Here is a 23444-nt window from a genome sequence, read left to right as displayed (position 1 = left end):
TTTGCGCCTTTCCTGGAACTCACTTGGTAGCCCAGGCCGGCCTCAAACTCACAGAGATCCACCTGGCTCTGCCTCCTGAGTGCTGGGATTAAAGACGTGCGCCACCAACGCCCAGCCAAAACGGAGTTCTTAATAGACTGGCATATTAATTATATCCTATGAAATTGCTGATAAGAAAAAAAGAGGGGAAAAAAATCACTGAATCATTTAAAAAAGCACAATATATCTAAAAGTTCCAAATGAAATCACCAAGCTTCTGGAAGGGATTGTTTGACAGTAATGCTTGAGGGAGTCAAGGAATGGTTCATAGGCACATCTGCAGTGCTGAAGCTGCCAAAGTTGAAAGAGTACAACATAAGAGTACAAAAAGGGTAACAGGTGATGTATGTGGAAAAAAAGAGAGAAAAACCCTTCTGACTTGATTTTTCATAAAAGATAAGCCCGTCCCTGAAAAGCTCTTACTAGTTAGACTGTTATATAAGGGTACATGTATTTTTCTCCCCAACAGCTTCCAAATAAGAGCCTTTCTCAACATTGCCTTTCTAGATATACAACTGCTCAAGAAGCTCACCTTAGAAATAGTTCTTCAATGAGCCAGAGGTGTAGCTGGTGGTTGTGTGGCTACTACACCACTGGCCTTGGTATATTCAAGGCCCCTGGGTTTGATTCCCAACATAAAAAAACAAAAAAACAAAAAAAACCCATTCTTCCTGATCCCACCACTTATCCAGCTGGCAAGACAGAACAAAGGTTGAGGTGGAGCCTATGGGTACACATACCAAAAGAAACAAACTGCCCTGCCCAGGAGAGGAGCTAGTAGAACCAGCTGGAGTAATCTGGATCAGTGCAATCTAATATGGTAGCCATCAGTTACATGAAGAATTCAAGTTATGCATGTATATATTTAACATTTTCTGCATTGTTTTTAATTTTGTTTTGTGAGACAGGTTCTCACTATGCAGCCTAGGCTTGCCTTGAACTCACAATCCTCTTACCCCTTGAGTGCTGAGATTACAGGTGTATGGAATATTCCTTGCTATTAGGTTTAAAATTTTAAAAAAATCAATTTCTCAGCTGCATTAGTCATATCTAATGCCCATGTTACTGGGCAGCACATACACATAACACTTCCACTATTGCAGAAATATCTGTATAATGCTGTCTGATGACCTTTTGAAGGTATAAGATTCTAGATAAACAGACTTGGGTTTTCTAAGAGGTACACAGTAAAATCATAACATATCAACTGGGGAACTGCAGATGCCACAAATAATAAACAAGGACAGAGAAGGCTAGCCTGAGTATCATTTTTTACTCAAAACTGAATAAATAATTTTAAAGTCTGATATAGTTACAGCAGGGAAAGACAGCTATGATAACCATGCAGATGAGATAGGATAGCACATTCCAAGGAAGGCCGCTATAAGCAAAAAGACATCATGGTGTTGTATGCCTCCTAATAGTTCTACAAGATACAGATAAGAACTTCTTCAAAGAAGCCATTGCATTTAATTTCCAGTAAGACGATGAAAGACCAAAGGAAGGGTCCTTGCACAGACTAAAGTAGATGGTTTCAATAAGATATAAGTGACCAGCAGGTGAATTCTTTGATCTATGCAGTAAGCAAGACAATTTTAAAAGATTAAGCTAGGTGCATGCTTAGTCCTATCCCTATAGACTGAGGCGGGATTGCTGGGAGTTCAAGGCTGGTCTGAGCTACAGTGTGAGGTCCAGCCCAGCCTGGCTAGACTATGAGGACTTGTCTAAAAACAAAAGGACCAGAAGGAAAATACCAAACATTAACCACCATCTATCTCTGCAGAATTTGTGAGTGATTGTAATTTCTTTAATGCTTTTCTACCACAAGCATGTGTTTCTCTTTTGTAATATACCAAACAAAAAGGATTTGTACAAAAAAGCATAGGTTTAAAGATGGGTCATATTAGGGCTGCAGTCTTATAGTGTTCCTAGAGGTTCCTTTAGGGATTATCTAGAAAGATTAAAGAAAAAAAATCACTCTAATCTGACTGGGCTCTTTGGGAGCAGCTGTCACTGGATGCATGACTTCAGATTCCTTGTGATCATGTGATAGTAACCACAAGGCATTTTGTGAAGTACAAGCCTCTGAGATGAGCACAAGAGAAATGCCAAAAGCAGAAACAGGCAATTGCTTCCAGAAATGTCAGCTATCTTGTTTGTTGATGAGTTAGGAAAAATCTTACTCTAATGTACAAACTCGACTCCCAGGAAAAAAATGGGTACTAATAATAATTTTTTTACTTATTTGTGTGTGTGTGTGTATGTGTGTGTGTGTGTGTGTGTGTGTGTGAGAGAGAGAGAGAGAGAGAGAGAGACAAAGAGACAGAGAGACAGAGACAGAGAGACAGAGAGAAATGCAAGACCATCTTTGTGCAGCGCTCTGAGCTTCATATGTGGCTCAGTATAGAGGTGTTTGCATGACACATCAAAGCTCTGTGTTCTAACTTCAGCACTACAAAAAATTAAACAACAAGCAAACAAGAAAAATATAAATTGAAAGCAAGTAATTCCCCCAACTGAGTAAGGAAAAAGCAACTAAGAACTGGTCAAAGAAAGGAGAAGAGTATGTAACACAAATAAATTTGAAAAATTGGAAGGGAGAAACAGTAATCACTAGAGAGAAGAGAGATGTATTTCCCCAATACCATGTCACATCAAGAAATGTAAAGGGGTTGAGGATTTAGCTCAGTGGTAGAGCGCTTGCCTAGCAAGCGCAAGGCCCTGGGTTCGATCCTCAGCTCCAAAAAAGGAAAAAAGTGCTGGAGAGATGGCTCAGAGGTTAAGAGCACTGACTGTTCTTCCAGAGGTCCTGAGTTCAATTCCCAGCAACCACATGGTGGCTCACAACCATCTGTATTGAGATCTGGTGCCCTCTTCTGGTCATCTGGTCTTCTGGTATACATGCTGTATACATAATTAATAATTTAAAAAAGAAATGTAAAAAGTGGAGCTGGAAGCAGACTCGGTGGTTGAGAGCACTGGCTGCTCTTCCAGAGGTCCTGGTTCCTAGCATACACTTGATGGCTCACAACTGTCTGTAAGACTAGTTCCTGGAGATCTGACACCCTCTTCTGAACTCTGCAGGCACCAGGCATGCTATGGTACATTTATTCACATAACATGCAGGCAAAACAAGTATATGAAGTTCTGAGAGGCAGAAGACAATGGCCACAATGTAAAGAAAGATGAGTTAATAAGACCTTGAAAGCAACACCGAAAGGAGACCCAGGGAATCTGGCTGTTCTGTGAGCTCGCAGCAGGGAGGGGCCTATGTCTGACTCACCAGCTATTCTTGGTCCTGACACTCAGCAAGTGCAAAACTGTCATCTTGAAGAGGTTACGAACACCTCAAAAGAGACAGAATTTGAGGCAGACACAAATACCAAACAGGGGAGGAACTAAAGTGGGAATAGTAAGTTGTTACAACAATAAAAGTTTTAGAAATAAATTGATCTCAAAAAACAAAAGGACACAAAAATTAACTGCCAGGTGTTGTAGCATACCTGTAATCAACTATATATGAATCACTGAGGCAGGACAACGACAAATTACAGGCCAGTCTAGACAGCTTAGCAAGATTCTTTCTGAAGATACAATTTTTCTAAAGGGGAGCATGGCTGGAGATGTAGCTCTGTGATACGATGCTTGGGTAACACACCAGAAGCCCTAGGTTCCACCCTTAGGGGCAAAAGCCAAAACAACAAAGAACCTTCTAGAGAGAAGAAAAACACAGCATCTCTCTTAAAAAAAAAAAAAAAAAATGCTTCCCAACAGAAAGCAAATGAAAATGGGAGTGTGAACAAGCAGTTCAAATAAGCTCAAAAAATACCCCATTTTTTTAATTGAGTAAAACAAACAATTAACATACGTTAATAACCAGCGTTACTTCAAAGCTTTGAGATAGAGCTATGTAGCTTAGGCTGGCCTCAACTTTATGATTCTTCCACTTTAGCCTCCTCAGAAAACCATTTTCTGAGGAGAAATATGTTCAAGCTGACAATCTAAGATAAGAATGAAAACTCTATATGTATGTATTTTAAGCATCTATATCAATCATTATTTCCAAAAATAATAACAGACTTCCTAAATAAATCCATAGAGTCCAGATGCTATGAGAAAACTGTCATCTGTAATTAAGTTATCACCTGTCGACTGCTGAAAAAAAATACAATTTCAGCTTTGAAACTGACACGTAGACTGCACACTGTTGGGCTAACGCTATAGGCCGTAGACTCCTGCATTAACCCCTGAGCACTCTGATAGGCTGTGGCTGTGGTTTGGGCTTTTCTCACTATCCCTGCTTCTTGAAATCGGTTGACAGTCGCCCAGTCTGTTGTGGTGGCATTCATATGTGCCTGCCTCAGTCCTTTTAGGTGATTTTTTACAGTTGTGACAATTGCCTCAGCACACTAAGATATACCCACCTTGTAGTGCATATCAGAAATAGCACCTCAGAATACTCTCTGATGAAAATGTCAACAAATGTGATTTTAACTGCAGACTTGTTGGGGGGCAGTGCTAGAGACTGAACCCAGGGCCTCATACATACGAGATGTGTGACCCACCATCAAGCCCCCACACACTCTTCCTTTTCTTTCTCTCAGCCACAGTCTTTCTTTCGGAGCATACTCCATCTCCTGATTCCCAGAAACTCAGAATATACAGTGATCAAGTTCTCATTAGCCAGGGCCAACAGTTACAGTAGCAGGGGCACCCCTAAACCTACCTCTAATTAACTCCACAATATCTCTTATCATTTCCCTGAGCCAGATTTTCCCTGGAATTTTTTCATAATCTCAGATTCTAAGCAGGCAACACCATCCACAATGAGGCTTGATCATAGTAAGTAAATATTGCAGGCTCACCTGGGACTGCCAGGGAACTTAGGTACTGCCTGCCCTATTACACAGCTCTTCCGGACACTCCAGCTACCCAGCCTTTAACCAGTAACCCGCCAAATAGGGCAGACCCTCTGGAAACCTTTATTAAATTTTTAAAAAATGTTATTTTATTATTGTATGTGTATTATTGGAGGAGGAATATATGTACCACTGCATACATATGGAGGTCAGAGGACAAAGGGCAGCTGGTTCTCTCCTTCCACCTTTACATAGGTTTTGGGGATTAAACTCAGGTCATCAGGCTTATTATACAACATGTGCTGTTAAGGCTGAGCCATCCAATCTCCTTCCACCCCATGTCCCACTCCACAGACAATCTTTAAAAAAGTAACCCTGACACAAACTCTTCTGTTTCTGTTCTCCTGGAGCTTACAAATGTTGTTCCCAGGGGCTGGAGAGGTGGCTCAGCAGTTAAGAGTGCTTGCTGCTCTTCCAAGGTCCCAGGTTCAATTCCTAACACTCTCATGGCAGCTCACATGCATCTCTAACTACAGTTCCAGGGGATCCAATGCCATCTTCTGGTCTCTTGGGCATCAGGCACACAAGTGGTGCCTAGACATACATGCAGACAAAACAACCATATTAATAAAAAGCAATTTTTAAAAAGTTGATCCCAGAGTTCTCCCTCTTACAATTCTTACACCCTCCCCTTTCCCTTTGCTCACATGGCTAGTCATCAGTAGAAAAGCAAACCTTAAATTACAGTATGAGTTATTTCACAATTTACTGTAATAATCAAAACAAAGCAAATAGTTTGTTTCCATTATCCCCTTGGGTATTTATTCCCCTTCCTGATATATCTTTAACTGTGGCTTCCTATTTGTTTTTTGTTTTTGTTTTCATACCTGGCTTCTGGCTTTTACTAGGCTCTTTAGCATCTAAAGCAAGTAGGCAGACTAGAAGACAGGGAGAATGAAGCATGGTCAACTCTCCTGCTTGATATGAGGTTTGCTGGGTGAGGTGGCTGAATAACAAATAAGCAGCAGCAGATGGCAGGATCAGCATCAAATCCCCAGATCAGGGTCAGAGTTAAAAGTTAAAGGTTCTAGACTGGGCTCTCATACTTTAATAGACACTGGCTTTGGACAAGTTATATGCCTCATCTGTAAAACAGGTGATTATTTAGCAAGAGGCTAAGAGAATAATATAATGTTTGTTCTTTTGTTTGTTTTTATGAGACAGGATTTCTCTACATACCCCTCACTATGTAGACCAGGCTGGCCTCAAACTCACAGAGATCCACCAGCCTCTGCCTCCCAAGTGCTGGGATTAAAGGTATGTGCCACCATGCCAGGCTGGAAAATAATATATTTGTAAAAATGGCTAAACATTTTTTTTTTTGAGACAGGGTCTTATGTAGCCCTGCCTGGCTAGCCTGGAACTCACTATGTAACTCAGACTAATCTTGAACTCTTGACAACATTCTTTTTTGAAGGAGAGCCTAGCCCCTCCCCATTGTATCAAAGCTGAGCAAGGTATCTCACCACAGGGAATGGGTTCCAAAAAGTCAGTTCATGCACCTGGGATAAGTCCTGGCCCTGCTGCCAGGGACCCCACTAACAGATCAAGCCACACAACTGTTTCCCACATTCAGCGGGCCTAGTTCAGTTCCACACAGGTTCCCGAGCTGTCAGTCCAGAGTCAATGAGCTCCAACTAGCACTGGTCAGCTTTGATAACATTCTTGACTCTGTCTCCCAAGTGCTAGGATTTCAGAGGTATGCTACTATGCCTGGTTTTTCTCTTAAGACAGGATCTTGCTAAGTATTCTAGGACTTGGTGTTCTCTTATCTCAGCTTTCTAAGCACTGGTATTATAGTCTGTACTATAACTTATAATGTTATTTAAGAAAAAAAAACCACTCATTTATCTATACATTCTGTGCTGATGGTAAATTCTTTTCATCACTGGAGCCAAAATAAACATGGCAAATTCACCCACTTCTTGACAATTCTGAGCTATAGCCAAAATTACAGGCATACTAAAATAAAATGGGAAGAACACCAACGAGTGATGGGATAAGTTAACATAAGTGTCTCTTAAAATATATGGAAAATGCTTCCTTATGGTCACCCAGGACACGCTTCTCTGCAGTAGAGTTGGTCTACATTTCCTTTAGCTCCCTGAAGCCTGAAAGGGTTTGGCAATGTCTTAGGCTAAAAGCAAATCATAAAGAAAAAGATGGGATAAAATAATATACATCTCTAGGTTGCTCCTTAAAGAGACAAGAGAAGTCACACTGGCAAGGTCTACATGGTCACAACAGTTGGCAGAACAGAAAGACTTGGGTTTCAGTCCCAGCTCTGCCACTTATTGACTGGGCAAGCTGGCCTGTCAATCAGCTTACTTTTATCTGCTAGGTGCATATTAATACTATTTCAAAGGAGTAATCTGAGTACTAAGAGAGAATGGATGTAAAGCATTTGGCACATAAAAAGTACTTAATAAATAAATAATAGCTGGATAGTCCATACCCCACAAAAAATGAAAAGAGGGAGGAAGGGAGGAAAGAGAGGGAGAGAGGGAAGGAGGGAAGGAAGCCAAAGGAACAACAAAGTGTCTTAAGGCATCTATCCGTTCAAACCCAGTGCCAGTGATTGTCATCCAGGGACCTTGTACCCCAGAAGATATTTAGCAATGTCTAGAGACTTTTTAGTTGTCACTAGAGGAGGGCTAGTAGCATCCAGTAGATACAGGCCAAAGTTGCTGCTAAACTTTCTATAATGCACAGAATAGTGTCCCAAAGAATATCTAGTCCAAAACAACATCAGTGTCAATATGAAGAAATCCTGCGAGCATTATTTGGAGCTCAATCTAGAGAGCTACTTCCTCTCTTAGCTTTATTTTACACAGCAATATGGAAATACCCTTATCTGTGCTCTCTACCTCACCAAGCTATTTAGACATCCAATGAAATGGTGGAGATGGGTGAGAAGCATTTTCTTCATTATTTTCTTTTACAATATATACAAAAGTATCAACTTACTGAGCTAAGCTGGCAGTTTTCAAATACCAAGGAATCCCTGCGAACAGTGAACATGGGGGGATCTGAGGTATAATTCTCTGAGAATGCCACTGTTCAAAGGGAACTTCACTCAGTCTGACCATGGGACTTTCATGAATAGTAAATGGGACAGGAATATGTCTCAGGGAGAGGAAGAAGCAAGATGGAGTGTGGGAAGTGGATGGAAACAGGGCAAGCATATCAAAGAGGAACTGACAGAAGTTAAGGAGTGAGACTTTGCTTGGTGTCAGTCTATTTGGGTCACAAGGAAATAACACAGATAGGAAGACTTACAACAGAAGGTTAGTTCCTCACAGTTCTGGAAGTCACAAAGTTTCAGATGGAGGTTCTGGCTCAGTTCAGTCTCTGATGAAGGCTCTTCCTGCTTCACAGATAACAGCCTTCTCACTGTACCCTCATGTGGTAACAGGGAGAGGCCACCAACCCTATCAGGTGAGTTACTATGTTCTGGCCCTTACTGAATTTTAAACACTTCTATAAAGGTCTGTTTGTACTGTTGCTACAATAAAAACACCTGACAAAAGCAACTTAACAGAGAAAAGTTTGGTTTTAGCTCACAAACCAGGTTATCGATTATCGCTGGGATGTCAAGAGCAGAGAGAGTGAGAACATACAAGCTTGCAGTGCTCAGCTTGCCTTCCCCTTTTTCATCTAGTCCATGACTCAAACCCAGTATAGGGCGCTGTAGGTTATCTTCCCTAATCATTTAGCACAATCGAGACAATTCCCCACAGTCATGCCCATAGACCAACCTAGTCTAGATAATCAATTCCTCATCAAGACTGCCTTCCCAGGTGATTCTAAATCATCTCAAGCTGACAATTAAAACTAACCATCATGCCGGGCAGTGGTGGCGCATGCCTATAATGCCAGCACTGGGGAGGAAAAGGCAGGTGGATCTCTGTGAGTTCAAGGCCAGCCTGGTCTACAGAGCGAGTTCCAGGACAGGCTCCAAAGCCTGTCTTGAAAAACAAACAAACAAAAAACAAAAACAAAAAACTAACCATTACAAGGCTTCCTCTCCAAAAGTCACATGTGGTGTGGGTTAAAGTTTCTGTGCATAAAATTGGGGGAACACAATTCATTCTATAATGTTAAGGCACAAATCATACCTAGCTGAAACATCCTTGTAGCCTTAGAAAGGTTCAGACATTAATCCAGGGATTTTCTTTCCTTTGTGTAAATTATGTGTATGTGCCTTTGTGGGAATATGTGCATGAGCATGCAGGTGTCCATGGAGGCCAGAAAAGGATATATAACTCCTGGAGCTGGAGTTATAGGCAGCTATGAGCCGCCCAACCTGGATGCTAGGAACCCAACTCACATCCTCTGCAAGAGCAATATACATTCTTTACTGGTGAGCCATCTGTCCAGCCCCAATTCAGTACTTTTCTATAGGCACAACCACCACCCCTTTCCTTCTCCAAACTGCCCTTTCTGTGATGTACACAGGCAACTAACTTCTGCATTAATGCCTCCTCAGCCATCTTGTGGCTTTTCAGGGCCAGGGAAGGGCATGTATTTGTGTCTCAGTCTTCAAATATCTGAAGTCAATCAGGCCATTTTTCTAACATTGGCAATCAAAATTAACTATGGTCCAGTCTCAATCTTGGGAGCTTTTAAAAATGCTGAACAGCCAAGACACAGCATAAATGAGAATCCAGAGTTCAAGGCCAGTATAAATTACAGTGAGACCCTGTCTCAAAACAATAATGAAGATGATGGGGGTAAGTGGCTTAATGGATGAACACTTGACAATCATGTAAAAGATCCTTGGTTCAATCCCTATTATGAACAAAACAACTAAACTATATAGCCAACCAGTCCAGTAAGGTACTAGTTAAGAGGGATGACTTGGCAGCAGTTACTTTTACATCTCCACAGGTAATTCCAATGTGAAGCTAAAGCTGACACCTACTGACCACAGTCTTTACCCCTCAGACTGGTCTGGAGTGGTATCTGGGACCTTCATCTTTAAACAATCCTTTACCTGATTCTGATGGTTAGCTAGACTGAGGGCAGGTTATTTAGTTACTGAAGCTAAATGGTCTGCTTTCTCCTGCTTTGAGAATATTCATTTCTGTGGCCAGACATGAGCTTTACAGCTGTAGGTTTTAGTTCCTTCTCCTCTTCCTGCACATTATTTTAGGTACAGTCCTCCTTATACATAGAAAGATGGTATTTAATGGATAAAGATTTCTGGAGACATGTTGGGGGAGGGCAGCAGAAATCAAGAGGGTGTTAAAAAGTATAGACTGCCAAAGGAGAGAACATGAAGTCTAGTGAAAGTCAAAGGAAGGAGTGACAGAGAGAAGTCACAGGGATAAGTATAGGGCTGGCAGGATGCAATATAATTTAGTAAAAATATAAGTCAGCAGAACCAGATGTTATAAAGAGCCTTGCTTCGGACAGACAAAGATCATTAGCATCAACATTGTTTAGTGCTCTCATCCTTTCCCACCCACTCACCTTATCCACACACTCATTTTTTTTCCTTTAAGGATGTTATGGACTCACACCAAGCTATAAAGTATTTTGACAGAAGACTATGACAATAAACCAAAAGAATAGTATAGGAAAGAGTTTTGGATGTGTACACTGAACAGGGAGGACAAGAGGGATCTGTTGTCTTAATGTTTGGTACCTCACATCATGCCTTGTATCTGGTGAGTCCTAATGGCTGTCAACTATGCCATTCATCATAAAATCCTCTAATGCTAAGATAAAAATGAGGTATATTCTGTCAGGCATGGCAGTACACACCTTTAATCCTAGCACTAAGGAGGCAGAGGCAGGTAGATCTCAAAGTTCAAGGCCAGCCTGGTTTACACAGGGCTATACATAGAAACCCTATATCAAAAAACCAACACCCCTGCCACCAAAAAATGAGGTATATTACTGACATCTATCTCTGATGAAAATGGTGTTGACCAAAAGGTCACATTGTAGACTCAACAAATTTTAGGACAGCATTGTAGCCTGTGTCTTATCACTAACCATGCATGTTAAAATCTCCTTATAGAAACTAAAAGGTAAAGCATTTGGATCCTAAATCAAATGCCACCTTTACACTTTCTATTTTAAATTGGCCATATTTTTTTTCCTTTTAGATCTCTATAAAGTAGGAAAACTTAAAAAAAGAAAATTACTGCATATTCTTGTCGAAAAGAAAAGAAAAGGTAGGGAGGCACCAAAGAGTAGGTTAAGAAATGAGTTTTTACGAATATTCCCTGTTGTATGGTATTTTGTTTGTGTTCTGACAAATAAAGCTTGCCTGGAGATCAGAGAAGCAAAGAAGCAGTCACAGTCACTTCTTATCTCTCTGGATCCTCTGACTGAATGGGGCGAGCTCCTCCTGTTTCCAAGAATCCTCAGACTGAAGGGGCAGCGAGAGCCTGTCTCCACCCATCTTATATTCCTGTCTCCACCTCCCTAGTGCTAGGATTAAAGGTATGAGCCACCACTACCTGGCTCTGTTTCTCTTTTAGACTGGTTCAATCTCTTGTAGCCCAGGGTAGCTTGAACTCCTGATTTTCCTGCTTTCTCCTCCCAAGTGCCAGGATTAAAGGTGTGTGCCACCACTGCCTGGCCTCTTTGGTTAACTACTGGCTAGCTCCGCCCTCTAGTCTCCAGGCATTAAAAATCAAGCTAATATTTTACCTAGTATTCTGATGATATAAGAAATTAATTATAGCAGAAGAAAACCATCTGTATATATTTTAGCTAAAGCAAACAGTCTTTACCTTATCATTTAGAAGCGGTTTGATCTCTGTGAGTTGAACATCCTGAAGTTCATCCATGAGGATGGCTTAGAGTAGATAAGTCTCAAGAATGAACCAGTAACTCTGAAACAGAAGAGATGGAAGAGAAGACAGATGCTCAAGCTGGTGCTGGAAACATAACATCATTCATTCAGATACTGGAATTTGCTCTATGTATATCATGTACTGCACAGGGTGCAGCAGACACATAGTGGAGGCAGACAGACTCTCAAATGGACTATGTTATTCTTTTCCTCTGGTATTCATACCTTTCCACAGCTTCCTATCTCCCCTCCCCAACCCTAATGTGGGGAGGATCTGTACCTTGCTTTTGACTAACAGAATGAGGGAAATGTAATAGAATGTACATGAATACTTTTAAGGGTTACATCACAAAATATCTTAACATCTATCTGTCTTGCTGAAAGATAATCTGCCCTGTTAGCTTTGTTGAGCCAACTGACATACTATAAGATGGCCATGAGGCAGGGAACTAAGCTCAGCTTCCCTTAAGCCAGCAAGGAGGGGAAAAAAAAGACAGAAACTGAGACCCTAGGTTCAGTATGTCTACAAGAAACTGAATACTGCCAACAACACATGACTCTGGAAACAGATTCTTCCCCAATGGAGATTTAGCTGAGAGGTAAACCAAACTGACACCTTATTTGAAGCCTTACAAAGGATCCATGATGCCTTGAGATAATAAAGGTGTGTTGCTTTAGATTACTAAGTCTGTGGTGATATTTTAATGAAGAAACAACAAATACAGTAGACTTTGCACTCACACAGTATATATCTTGGTTCCTAAAGATGGGGAAGAAAACAACATTCTCAAACTATGCTCTGGAAGCAACCATGTAGAGAGTGGGTTAAGGAAGGTTAACAACTCAAAGTTAATGATGTAGAATAGGACCCTGAATTAATAATGACAATGGCAATAAAGAGGAAATAAATAAACAGCTATTTACCAAGGAATTGCAGCATGGATAGGATGGTAGCTGACTTCTGAGATGGCCTTCTATGAGTTCCATTATCCCTGATTCTTGATATTCACACTCACTTATAATCTTCCACCCAAATAAATTAGGAATGACCTTCATTACTCATAGAATATGAGAGAAGTACATAATAAAATGTGACTTTTTAGAGTTCTATTACATGGGCATTGTAGTTTCTGTGATGTTGAGCTTCTATTGCCAAGAGAGAAAACTAGTATGTTGTGAGGGCATACACAGACCTCTGGAGGTCCATGTGGAAGGGATTAACACATCAGTACTAACCTGCTAGCCATGTGAATGATCTTGCAAATGAATCCTTAAGCCCTAGTAAAGAATTTAGATGTTTAAGCCAGAGAAACATCTGACAGCAACCACATGAGACATTGTCCAGAACTGCTCTGCCAAGCCTGTTTCTGTGTTTCTGACTCACAGAAACTATAAAAAATAATAAATAATTTTGTTTTGAAGTGATATGTTATATAGCAATAGGTAACCAGTAAAGGGAACAAATTGTGGAATTCAAAGAAAGGAAGCCACCTAGAGGGAGATAAGGTAGCTAACCAGAAAGCTTTCCTTCACCCCACCATACAGTCATGGGTAGACTAAACACTGGATACTGCAGGCACATGATTCCCACCCTGACTTCAAAGCTCTAGACTTTCTCCCTTCTCTCTTGTCCCTGGAACTATCAAGTCAGCAAAAATGCTAATTCAATGAGTTTGGGATGTAGCTACTCAACATCACTTACTGGGGACCTACTGTGCAAAACACTGGGAAAGATCAGAAGAGGATAAAAGAACAGAGATGACAATGGTTTATAAAATGATAAATAAAAATAAGAGACAGAGTTCCAAGTGGAAACAATTGCTTCTAATTGGTGAGAATTAAGAAGGCCTCAGAAGAGATTGGTGTGCTGCAGATGCTGGACCCATGATGAAATTGGATCTGATTAAACCCACTGTGAACTGAAATTAGACAAAATGATTGAATACAGCTCTCCTACTAAACATCACAGCTTAGCAATGCAGTACACTGCAGTGTATCTGCTGCTGTTCCCCATGCTCACATGACTGGTGATGAGGATTGCTGCCTCTATCCAGCATGACAAGAGGCATTGTTCTACATATCACTAGCCTAAGAAACAAGTAGAAACTCAAAGCTCAGAAGGTATAGCTACTTTTCTAGCACACATGTGGCCCTGGGTTTAATCTCTAGCTCTGGAAAAAAAAAAAAAAAAGGCCTGAAATTTACTCAATTTTTGTTTTTGTTTTGTTTTTTTGAGACTCAATTTTTGTTTATTAATCATACAATAAACTGTGGCTGCTTTTCATTTGGACTTTATATGACCATTCAGACCAATTGAAAATAACAATAATATAAAGATACTTTACTGACAGTTTCTCCATCTAAGGATAAACCTTTTACTACCACTGGCAAGGCAGAGACAGGGGACCGAAAGTTTGATGCCATCCTGGGCTCCACAGGAAGAACCTGTCTCAAAATAAACACCAATTTTAGTTTGTCCCCATGATGTTCTTTTTTTCCCATGTAAAATGGTGATTTCCTGACATTGTGTTTTCCATACCACCTGCTTTATTTCCTAGTTCAATTCACTCGCAATAAAGCGGCACAAACTTCATTGTGGGTGGGTGGGCCTGTCAGGGAACCTCAGGTTCAAAATCAAGACATCCGCTTACTGCTCCCCTGCATTTTTTGTTTGTTTTCTAAGGCAGGGTTCCATATAGTCCAGGCTAGCCCCAAACTTGATATGTATCTGCGACTGTCCTTGAATTATTCATCCTTCTGATATTAAGTGGTGGGATTACAAGCAAGTGTCACCATGCCTGGCCATCTCCTGCTTCTACAACAGAAGAAAATGAGATGTCTGCGCCAGTACACTTAGATGTAAACTACAGAAGACTGTCCCCCTAGCTGGGCAGACTAAGGAAGGACTGCTGGAGTTGCTCAGGGTTATTTAGAAACTGCCAAGAAGATAGGAGCATTCACCTTCCACATATGAAGGGACCTAGTGAATTCTTTTTTCTTAGTTCTGCCATCTTGGGCCCTTGCCAGTGAGCAGTTTTATAATATCTATAAGAAAAGTAAGATCACATGGTGGAAAACTCCATCTCCATATCCCTCAGCTACACAGACTGGCTCCCTCCTGGGGATCTGTGGCCTGCAGTTCCGGCATCTGTTGCCAGGTCCCATCCTGGCACAAAAAGGTTGGCATATTTTCAAAAGGCTGGTAAAGATTTCATAAGCTACAAATGTTTGCCCTCTTCACTAGTTTAGAAAGGAAATAAGAAGAGTGATAAAACCCAGGTACCCTTCAACTGAAGGAAAAGGAAAGGGGCAAAAGTAGGCACCAATTGCATGCCCAGAGTTCTCTAAGCATCTCATGGTTAACTTTCACATCAGTCTTCCCAGGGAGATATTTTCATTTACTTTATAAGCAAGAAACTTAGGCTTGGACCAGTTTTCGGAAATTCTATGTGTAAGGGATAAGGAAATGATTTTTTTCTTTCTTTCTATATAATATAACACTATATAATAATGTCTATACCAAGCCCCACCAGCTGGTTATGGGAACCTGGATCAGTTCCTTCCTCTCCACCCACATGATGGCACTCCTTGAGGTAAAGTTGATGGAAGCCTAAAGCAATCCTATACATATCAACAATGACTCAGACCCCTTGGAAATGGAGGTTTGAGTCATCACACGAGGATAAGAACTCACTCTTTCAGTAGCTAATTCAGGGCAAGGAGAATATAAAATAAGAAGAGGGGAATTAAATTCCAGCTATTTCTTGTAGCCAGTTTTAGAAACAAGGGCTACTTTTCACTTGTTAAAATTGTGTGCTTCAACCTTCAACGTACACTCTCCTGGGACTTTTTATTAGTTTTGAGGGAGAACAGTCTAGCATAGGATCCAGCACTAAGGACTGAGATCACCTGAGATGAGAGGGTGGATTGAAGGAGTGATCACTGACAGCATCTTTACTAGAGATAGTGAGATGAGCAGAGACAGTATTATTGTCATTCTGCCATCTTCCAAGAAGAATATACTCAATAGACCAGATCAACTAGAAGGAGAATACGCCAGAAAGAACGATTTTTAGGAACCCAGCTAAAAGGCAACAGTCTTTGTGAGTTCAAGTCCAGCCTGGTCTACAAAGTGAGATCCAGGACAGGCTCCAAAGCTACACAGAGAAACCCTGTCTCAAAAAAAAAAAAAAAAAAAAAAAAAAAAAAAAAAGAAAAAAAGAAAAAAAGAAAAAAAAAAAGAAAGAAAGAAAGAAAGTCAGTCCAGAGATGCAAAATGCAAGCCTTTGTCCACTCAGAAAGTAGAAGCCTGGAGATACTGGACACTTATTGTGTCCATAAGGACATCAGGGGTGTACTTCAGACCTAGGCAGGACCCTAATTGGCTGAGTGACACTGGGCAAAGCATTTTTTCCTGTCTAGGCCTCAGTTTCTCTATTTGTAAAAGAAAGAAGTTGGGCAGAATGATCTTTTTGGGTCCTGGACAGGACTCACATTCTGAATTCTCCATAAATGTAGTACTTCATATTTTCCTCAGGGTGAATTCTCGCCTTATAATTCATATTTTACTGTAATTCTAAGAGGTCAACCAATTAGCAACCTAGTATGAATCAAGAACTTGGTAAAGGTTACCTAGCAAATCAGCAGGCAGGTACATTTGGTCTAACTCAAAGGAACATGGGAGTCTGTGCTGTGAAATTTCCAGCCCTTAAAAACACTTTTTAAAGCAGTAATAAAGTACTGTCTTATTTCATAGCATTCTCCTATGACCAAAGTAATTTGTTATCTTTGGCTCTGTATGGACATACTGTCACCAAGATACTCATTTGTATTCTAGGGGCAAAGTCAATCACTTTTGGTTTTGGCAAGATTGCAGACAGATTACCAAAACAGAATGAAGGGAGCAAACACGAGGCACAATAGGGAGAATGAGCTGGAAGGAGTCAGCTGCAGCTAGTCCTGAAGCAGTTACAACTAAAAGAGGCAGGAAGCATCCAGAGGATTAGCCAGAACACTGGGACAGCATGCAGACTCATAGGTATTCATTCTCTCTCTCTCCCCAAAAGCTCACTGGATTATCACAATGAAAAATAGAGGTACTGGCATCACTGCTATTACAAAGATGAAAAAACTGAGGCTTAAGAAGACAAACGGGGTTGGAGAGATAGCTCAATGGTTAAGAGTACTGGTTGCTCTTCCAGAGGACCCAAGTTCAATTCCCAGCACCCAAATGGCAGCTCATAACTGTCTATAACTCCAGTTCCAGGAGATCTGACACCTTCACACAAATACACATTAAAAAAAAGTTAAATTATAAAAAGGTCATGTTTATATATAAAAAAAGACTAACAGACCAACTAAACTACTACTACTAATGAAATGGCACAGCTGGAATTGAAACTCAAGTTTTCTAAGTGCAAACACTAACTTTATGCCCAGTCTCTCACACTGCCTCACTGATCATCATCGACAAAGACAGTGTTGGGGGATGTGTTTACCCATTGCCATGTTTAGGAATATCCTAGACATTTACAAATAGATGGCAACAGCACCATCCCCCAATAACTTAACCACCAAAGCCTGTTTCATGCAAATAATCTCTGTAAGGTATAAACATCAGTTAAGAAAACTGGGTTGGGGATATAGCTCAGTGGTAGAGCGCTTGCCTAGCAAGCACAAGGCCCTGGGTTCAATCCTCGGCTCAAAAAAAAAAAAAAAAGAGAAAGAAAAAGAAAACTACCTTAGCAGAGTGGTGGCAGCACACACTTTAATCCCAGCAATCAGGAGATAAAATTGGGCAAATCTTAGAGTCAGCCTGGTCTATAGATCGAGTTGTAGGGCAGCCAGGGCTACACAGAGAATCCCTACATCAAAAAAACAAACAAAGAAAAAGAAAGAAAACTACCTTAAATTACAAAGGTTTAAGACAAAATACAGGTTGTAGTTGCTGAGAAAGTTTCATAAAGAAAGTAATATCTGTACTTTCAAGTACATTTAAATGTGGTAAATGCCTTTAATCCCAACACTCAAGAGGCAGAGGCAGGTGGATCTCTGTGAGTTCAAGGCCAGCCTGGTTTACAGATCAAGTTCCAGGACAGTAAAAGGCACACAAAGAAACTCTGTCTTGGGGGGAAAAAAAGTTCCTTAAAGACAAGGGGATGAGAGAGCACAGATCTTCTGGAAAAGGCTCCACTTTGGCAAGAGCTGAGAGCTCCTACTAGGCTGAAGAGGAACGCTAGAAAAGGTCTATCCATCAAGTAACTCACAAAATAGAACATATAAAGAGTACCCAACAACATGTGACATGACATACATGTTTAAGGGTATGCAAGTTTCAGCAGTGGTATTTCTATATGTGTTCCACCTTACCAAGAAGAAAGGGGGTCGCTTGGGTTGTCTTACAGTCCATCTAGTGTTTGGAACATAGCATTAGAGCTAAAAGAAGCTTCCCCAGGCTACGATGGCCAAGATATTCCCAAAGGAGGTGAGAATGATAAATTTGAAAGGATATGCTTGAATAATTGGAATGCAGGAGCAGCCATTCCAAGTGAGAACACTCAAGGCAAGGAAAAATGGATGACCACTGAGAGAAGACAAGCTACAAAGGAAACTGAGTCGGAACAAAGGACACAGACCACTTTATATTCTATGGACGACACTGGTGGTTTCTAGGGAGAATGATACAGAAGCTTAGCTTTATCAGATGTTTGAAACTTGGTTATCTTTGCCAGATGTGGACAAGCCTTTCATCTCACCACTTGCAAGGGAGAGGCAGGTGATGTCAGTTTGATACCATCTTTTTTATAGAGAGAGTTCCAAGCTAGCCACAACTACATGGTGAACCTCTGTCTTAAAACAAACAAGAAACAACCATAGAACAAAAACCAGAAGACAAAGACAAAGAAGAAACAACTTGAGCCCTCAATGCCATCTCTAGAGTCCTAAGGCCTACCTCTAATCATGCAGGCCCTACATCAGCCAGCCTGAGGCAGGCTAGACTCTCACAGCAGACACAACCAGTAAAAGAAGTCCAAATGCCCACGTCACATGACAAAAAACTTAAACAATATGAAAGGCCAAGATAATGTCTCCCCCAACCCCAAACCCACTACTCTTGTAGAAATGTTCTCCAATGAAAATTACGTACAACCCTAGGACTCAAAAATTCAAAAGAACAATCATGAACATGACCAAAAAAATTTAAGGAGTTTAAAGAGGACATGAGCAAACGCCTCAGTGAACTCTTAGTGACAACCAAGAAAACACAAGTGTAAGGCTGAATGAAGTGATGAAGACAATTCAGGATCTGAAAACTGAATTCAGTAAAGAGATAGACATGCTGAAGAGAACTTAAGCTGAAATAAGATGGAACTGAAAAACTCAATAGTTCAATTAGAAAACTCAGGGGAAGCCTTATCAGTAGGATGGATGTAGGAGAAGACAGAATTATCAGGACTTGAAGATAAAGTAGAGGAATTAGACCATTCAAACAAATAATATGAAAACAAAACATGGGAGAAACATGCAGGAACTTTTTAACACTATGAAAAGATCTTTGGGTTATAGACACAGAAGAAGGAAAAGAACCTCAGGTCAATGGCATAGACCAGATCTTCAACAGGATGAGAGGAAAACCTCTCCTAATAAAGGAAAGACCTATAAGAAGCCAACACCATAGATGAAAGTAAAAAGAGAAATTCCCCACAGCATATTATAGTTAAAACACTAAATAAACAAAGCAAAGACAGAGTATTGAAAGCTACAAGAGAAAAAACACAAGTTATATATGAAAGCAAACCCACTAAAACAACAGTTGATTTCTCAGTAGAGACTTTAAAAGCCAGAAGAGCCTAGAACAACGTGATTTAAATTCTAAAAGACCACAGACGCCAACCTAGACTACTGCACCCAGAAAATCTAGCCACTGTAATTGAAGGAAAAAGAAAAACTTTCCATGATACAAACAGGCTGAAAGAATTCATGTTCACCACACCAGCTCTACAGAGGATACCAGAAGCATTACTTCAGACTGAAGAAGAGAGAAATAAGCACAGCCAAGAGACCATAGAAGGAAAACAAATGAAGGTACGAGTACTGAAATACAATATAGGAATTAAGAACAAAAACAGCAAAACCCAAGCAAACCAAACAACAGAATAACAGCAATAACATACATCTTTCAATAATAACTTTATATATTAATGGGCTCAACTCCCCAGTCAAAAAAACACAAGTAAGTATAGCTCTCATCCCTAATCAAAGCTTTTTTTTGCAGCAGCAGATAGAAAAGATGGAAACTGTTATAGAAATCCACAACCATTGGGCTTAGTGGTTAAGAGCACTGGCTGCTCCTTCATAGGACCCCAGTTTAATTCCCAGTACCTGCACAGCAGCTTACAATGGTCCCTAACTCTAGTTTCAATAAATCTAGCTCTCTCTGATGTCAGAGAGTACATATACATACATGTAAATATACATACATGTAAACAAAACACTCAAATACATAAAATAAAACCTTTTTATTTTTAAGTAAAAAAAATTTTTAAAGTATTTTTATTTTTTCAACATTTTACTTTTATTTATGTTTATGTATGTGTTAGTATGCTCATGTACTTGCAGGTGCCTGTGGAAGCCAGAAGAGAACAATGGATCTCCAGAAACTGAGTTCCAGGCAGTTGTGAGCTGCCTGGTGTGGGTTCGGTGAATGGAACTCAGAGGTCCTTTCAGAGGTTAAGAGCACTGTCTGCTCTTCCAGAGGTCCTGAGTTCAATTCCCAGCAACCACATGGTGGCTCACAACCATCTGTAATGAGATCTGGTGCCCTCTTCTGGCTTGTAGACAGAACACTGTATTTGTAATAAATAAATAAATCTTTAAAAAAAAAAAAAAAAAAGAGCAGCATAACCACTGAGGTATCCCTTCAGTTCCCTAAATAAATAATAATAATAATCTTCTTCTTCTCCTCCTCCTCCTCCTCCTCCTCCTCCTCCTCCTCCTCCTCCTCCTCCTCCTCCTCCCCCTCCTCCTCCTCCTTCTTTTTTAGGGAAGGAAAGGAACAAAGGAAATATGGTAGGTGTAGAGACACATGCCTTTAATCCCAGCAGAGGCAGGTAAATCTGTAAGTACAAGGCCAGCACGGTCTATTCTGTGAAACTCTGTCTCAGAAAACAAACAAAACCAAATAAATCAATTCACAACTGGACAAAAAGCAGAGAACAACCGACTGTGTGATGCTCAACTCCAACCAATACATCTACAATGCAACTCCTACACCACATTACCAAAGAGGGGGCAGAAAGACTAAAAGTCAGATGACCAGGATATCTGCTGCCAGATAGTATCTTCTAGATGGAAAAGGTGTACCCATGAAATCTCAATAATATGGTTGCCTAAACAAAGCCTACATAATGACAACACCAGCTGACATGTTAATGTAGAGGGGGGAAATCTTAGAAGACCCACACTAGATGAAGAGTTACAGGAAATAAATGGCTGCTGAGAGAGGGACAATCAACTTTCTCTAGGGACAAACTCCCTGATAAGTTACCCAATCTAAAATAGTCAGCCCTAAGCCCATATACATATGGACAACACTAAATGGACCAACTAGGTCATATGCTGTATATTTACAGAAGTTTAAATAATAATAATAGAAGAGGTTGTAAATTTGAGAAGGAGTTGGAGGAAGACACAGGAGGAGCTGGAGGAAAAAGAGAGGCGGACATTATATAAATACAGTAGTCGTATATGAAATTCTCACAAATTAAAACATTTAAATTAAAAGCAACAAAATCCCTGCTCATCTTGTCTACAGTTTTCTTAGCTACAATTAGATCTAGGAGCTTTAAAGAATATCAATACAAGGCCTCAATCCTAAAGATCATTTTAACGGGTTGGGGCACAACTTAGGCATTGTTTTTAAAGGTCCATGGGTTGTTAAATGCAACTAAGGCGAAGAAGCACTGGTCTTCAACAGTGTCCCTTTCCTCCAATAAGGAAGAGAAAGAAAATTAAAATGATTTGACTAAATCCATACACCTGAATGTGTATGGGGCTAAGACCACTGTTTGGACACCAAGCCCAGATTCTGGAAGATATTCGAGGACACTGGGCTACATTCCATACTTCCATCTATAAGAAACACAATTATGTGATGACTTGGCTCTTAAGTTTTGTCAGGCTTAAAGCCTGAATTAATCTAATCATAAAACCATTGACTTAAGCATCCTCCCAAGCATCTAGGGTAATGGATGTTGGTTTCACTGCTGTCCCCTGGGGGCCCTTTATAAAGCAAAGGATCTCAAGAGACAGCCTGGAAAGCCAAATAAACAAACCAACTCCACGGAACAAATAGACCTTTTAAAATATAGCTCACAGATTTTTTTCCCTGCACAAATGAAAATCTGTATTTCTCTTTACAGGAAGAAATAGTTTCAGATGCTACCCCCTCCCTACATAAGCAAAAGAGGGGAGTGAGGGTCAAAGGCAGCTGTTGAGATATACTCATAGATCTTCATCTAACAGGAAATTCCCTTGCTTCTCCTTGGCCCTGGATAAGGTATAACCACACACCTTACAACACACACACACACACACACACACAGAGAGAGAGAGAGAGAGAGAGAGAGAGAGAGAGAGAGAGACACCTTTTGCTATATCTTTCTTGGGTTTTGGCAGCAGATGGTAAATAGATTTGCAGAGACTGCCAAATTGGAAATCCAAGTCTGTCCTATGTGTTCATTTTATTCATTCCAGGGTCTTGGTACAGATAACTGCTAGAACAAAGCAATCCCCATAGAGAGATCTTGTTAATTACAGACTCCCAACTAACAGAGTCTTCTAACACAAGGCTTGTCTAAAGCAATTCTGGCACCAGAAGCATCCCCTTCTGCCTTCCACTCTTGAAGGACGCAGCTCAAGACACTGGGGAAGCTACTGCTGGCAAGGCCCTGGTACAGAGTTTGGAAGAGCTCCGGGTTCTTACCAGATGAAGGCAGAATCCATGAAAACAATTTGTTCCTTTCTACAGTGTGAATGTGGTAAATGACAAACAAGAACCCTAACAGCAGTACTTCATGTTCATACCTGCCACAGTTACTGAGTGCTTACCCTATGTCAGGTACCAGGACAAGCATTTTATCCATTCATTATTTTATGTTATGTTCCAATACTTAAAAGCGAGGCAGTGTAATCCTCCCCCTTTCACAGATGAAGAAACTGAGGCATAGCTTGACTTTATAATTTTCCAAAAGCCACACAGTTAGCAAGCAGCAGAGCAAGGATTTGAACTTTAGCATTCTGCATCCAAATCTTGGACAAGTCTCTATTAACAATTATTTCTGGTGCCAACTGCTCGTTAATTCTTCATTTTTTCAGGTTTCGTTTCTGTGATGGGTTGAATGAAAATAGCCCCCATTGGTTCATATATTTGAACACTTGGTCCTCAGTTGGTAGAACTGTTTGGGAAGGATTAGGGGGTATGGCCTTGATGGAGGTGTGTCATTGCAGCTTGGAAGTTTCAAAAGCCCACATCATTCCCAATTAGTTCACTTTGCCTCCTGGCTGTGACTCAAAATATGAGCTCTCAGCTGTTGGTCGAGCACCATGTCTGCCTGACTGCTACCTTGCCCCTGCCATGATGGTCACAGACTCTAACCCTCTAGAATAAGCCCCAA

The 23444-nt window shown here is 40.6% G+C and overlaps 1 protein-coding gene and 1 non-coding gene across 4 annotated transcripts in view; both read right to left on the bottom strand.

Moving 5' to 3' along the window:
* Ndrg3 (NDRG family member 3) overlaps window positions 1–23444 on the bottom strand; it is a 65445-nt gene that overhangs the window by 34227 nt on the left and 7774 nt on the right. For 2 of the 3 annotated variants that reach the window (XM_036184020.1, XM_036184022.1), the window contains exon 2: window positions 11708–11809. The exons of the other annotated variant lie outside the window; for it this stretch is intronic. In XM_036184020.1, the coding sequence (XP_036039913.1) occupies window positions 11708–11764 (57 nt within the window). In that variant the 5' untranslated portion in view covers window positions 11765–11809. The remainder of the gene's footprint in view (window positions 1–11707; window positions 11810–23444) is intronic. 3 annotated transcript variants of the gene reach the window in all.
* On the bottom strand, window positions 4641–4725 carry LOC118583283. Its single transcript, XR_004944869.1, has one exon.

This window comes from Onychomys torridus, chromosome 4 (genome assembly GCF_903995425.1).
Source record: "Onychomys torridus chromosome 4, mOncTor1.1, whole genome shotgun sequence".
In the NCBI taxonomy this organism is placed as follows: domain Eukaryota; kingdom Metazoa; phylum Chordata; class Mammalia; order Rodentia; family Cricetidae; genus Onychomys; species Onychomys torridus.
The sequence above is the reverse complement of the archived record's forward strand: the minus strand, read 5'-3'. Positions and strand labels throughout refer to the sequence as shown.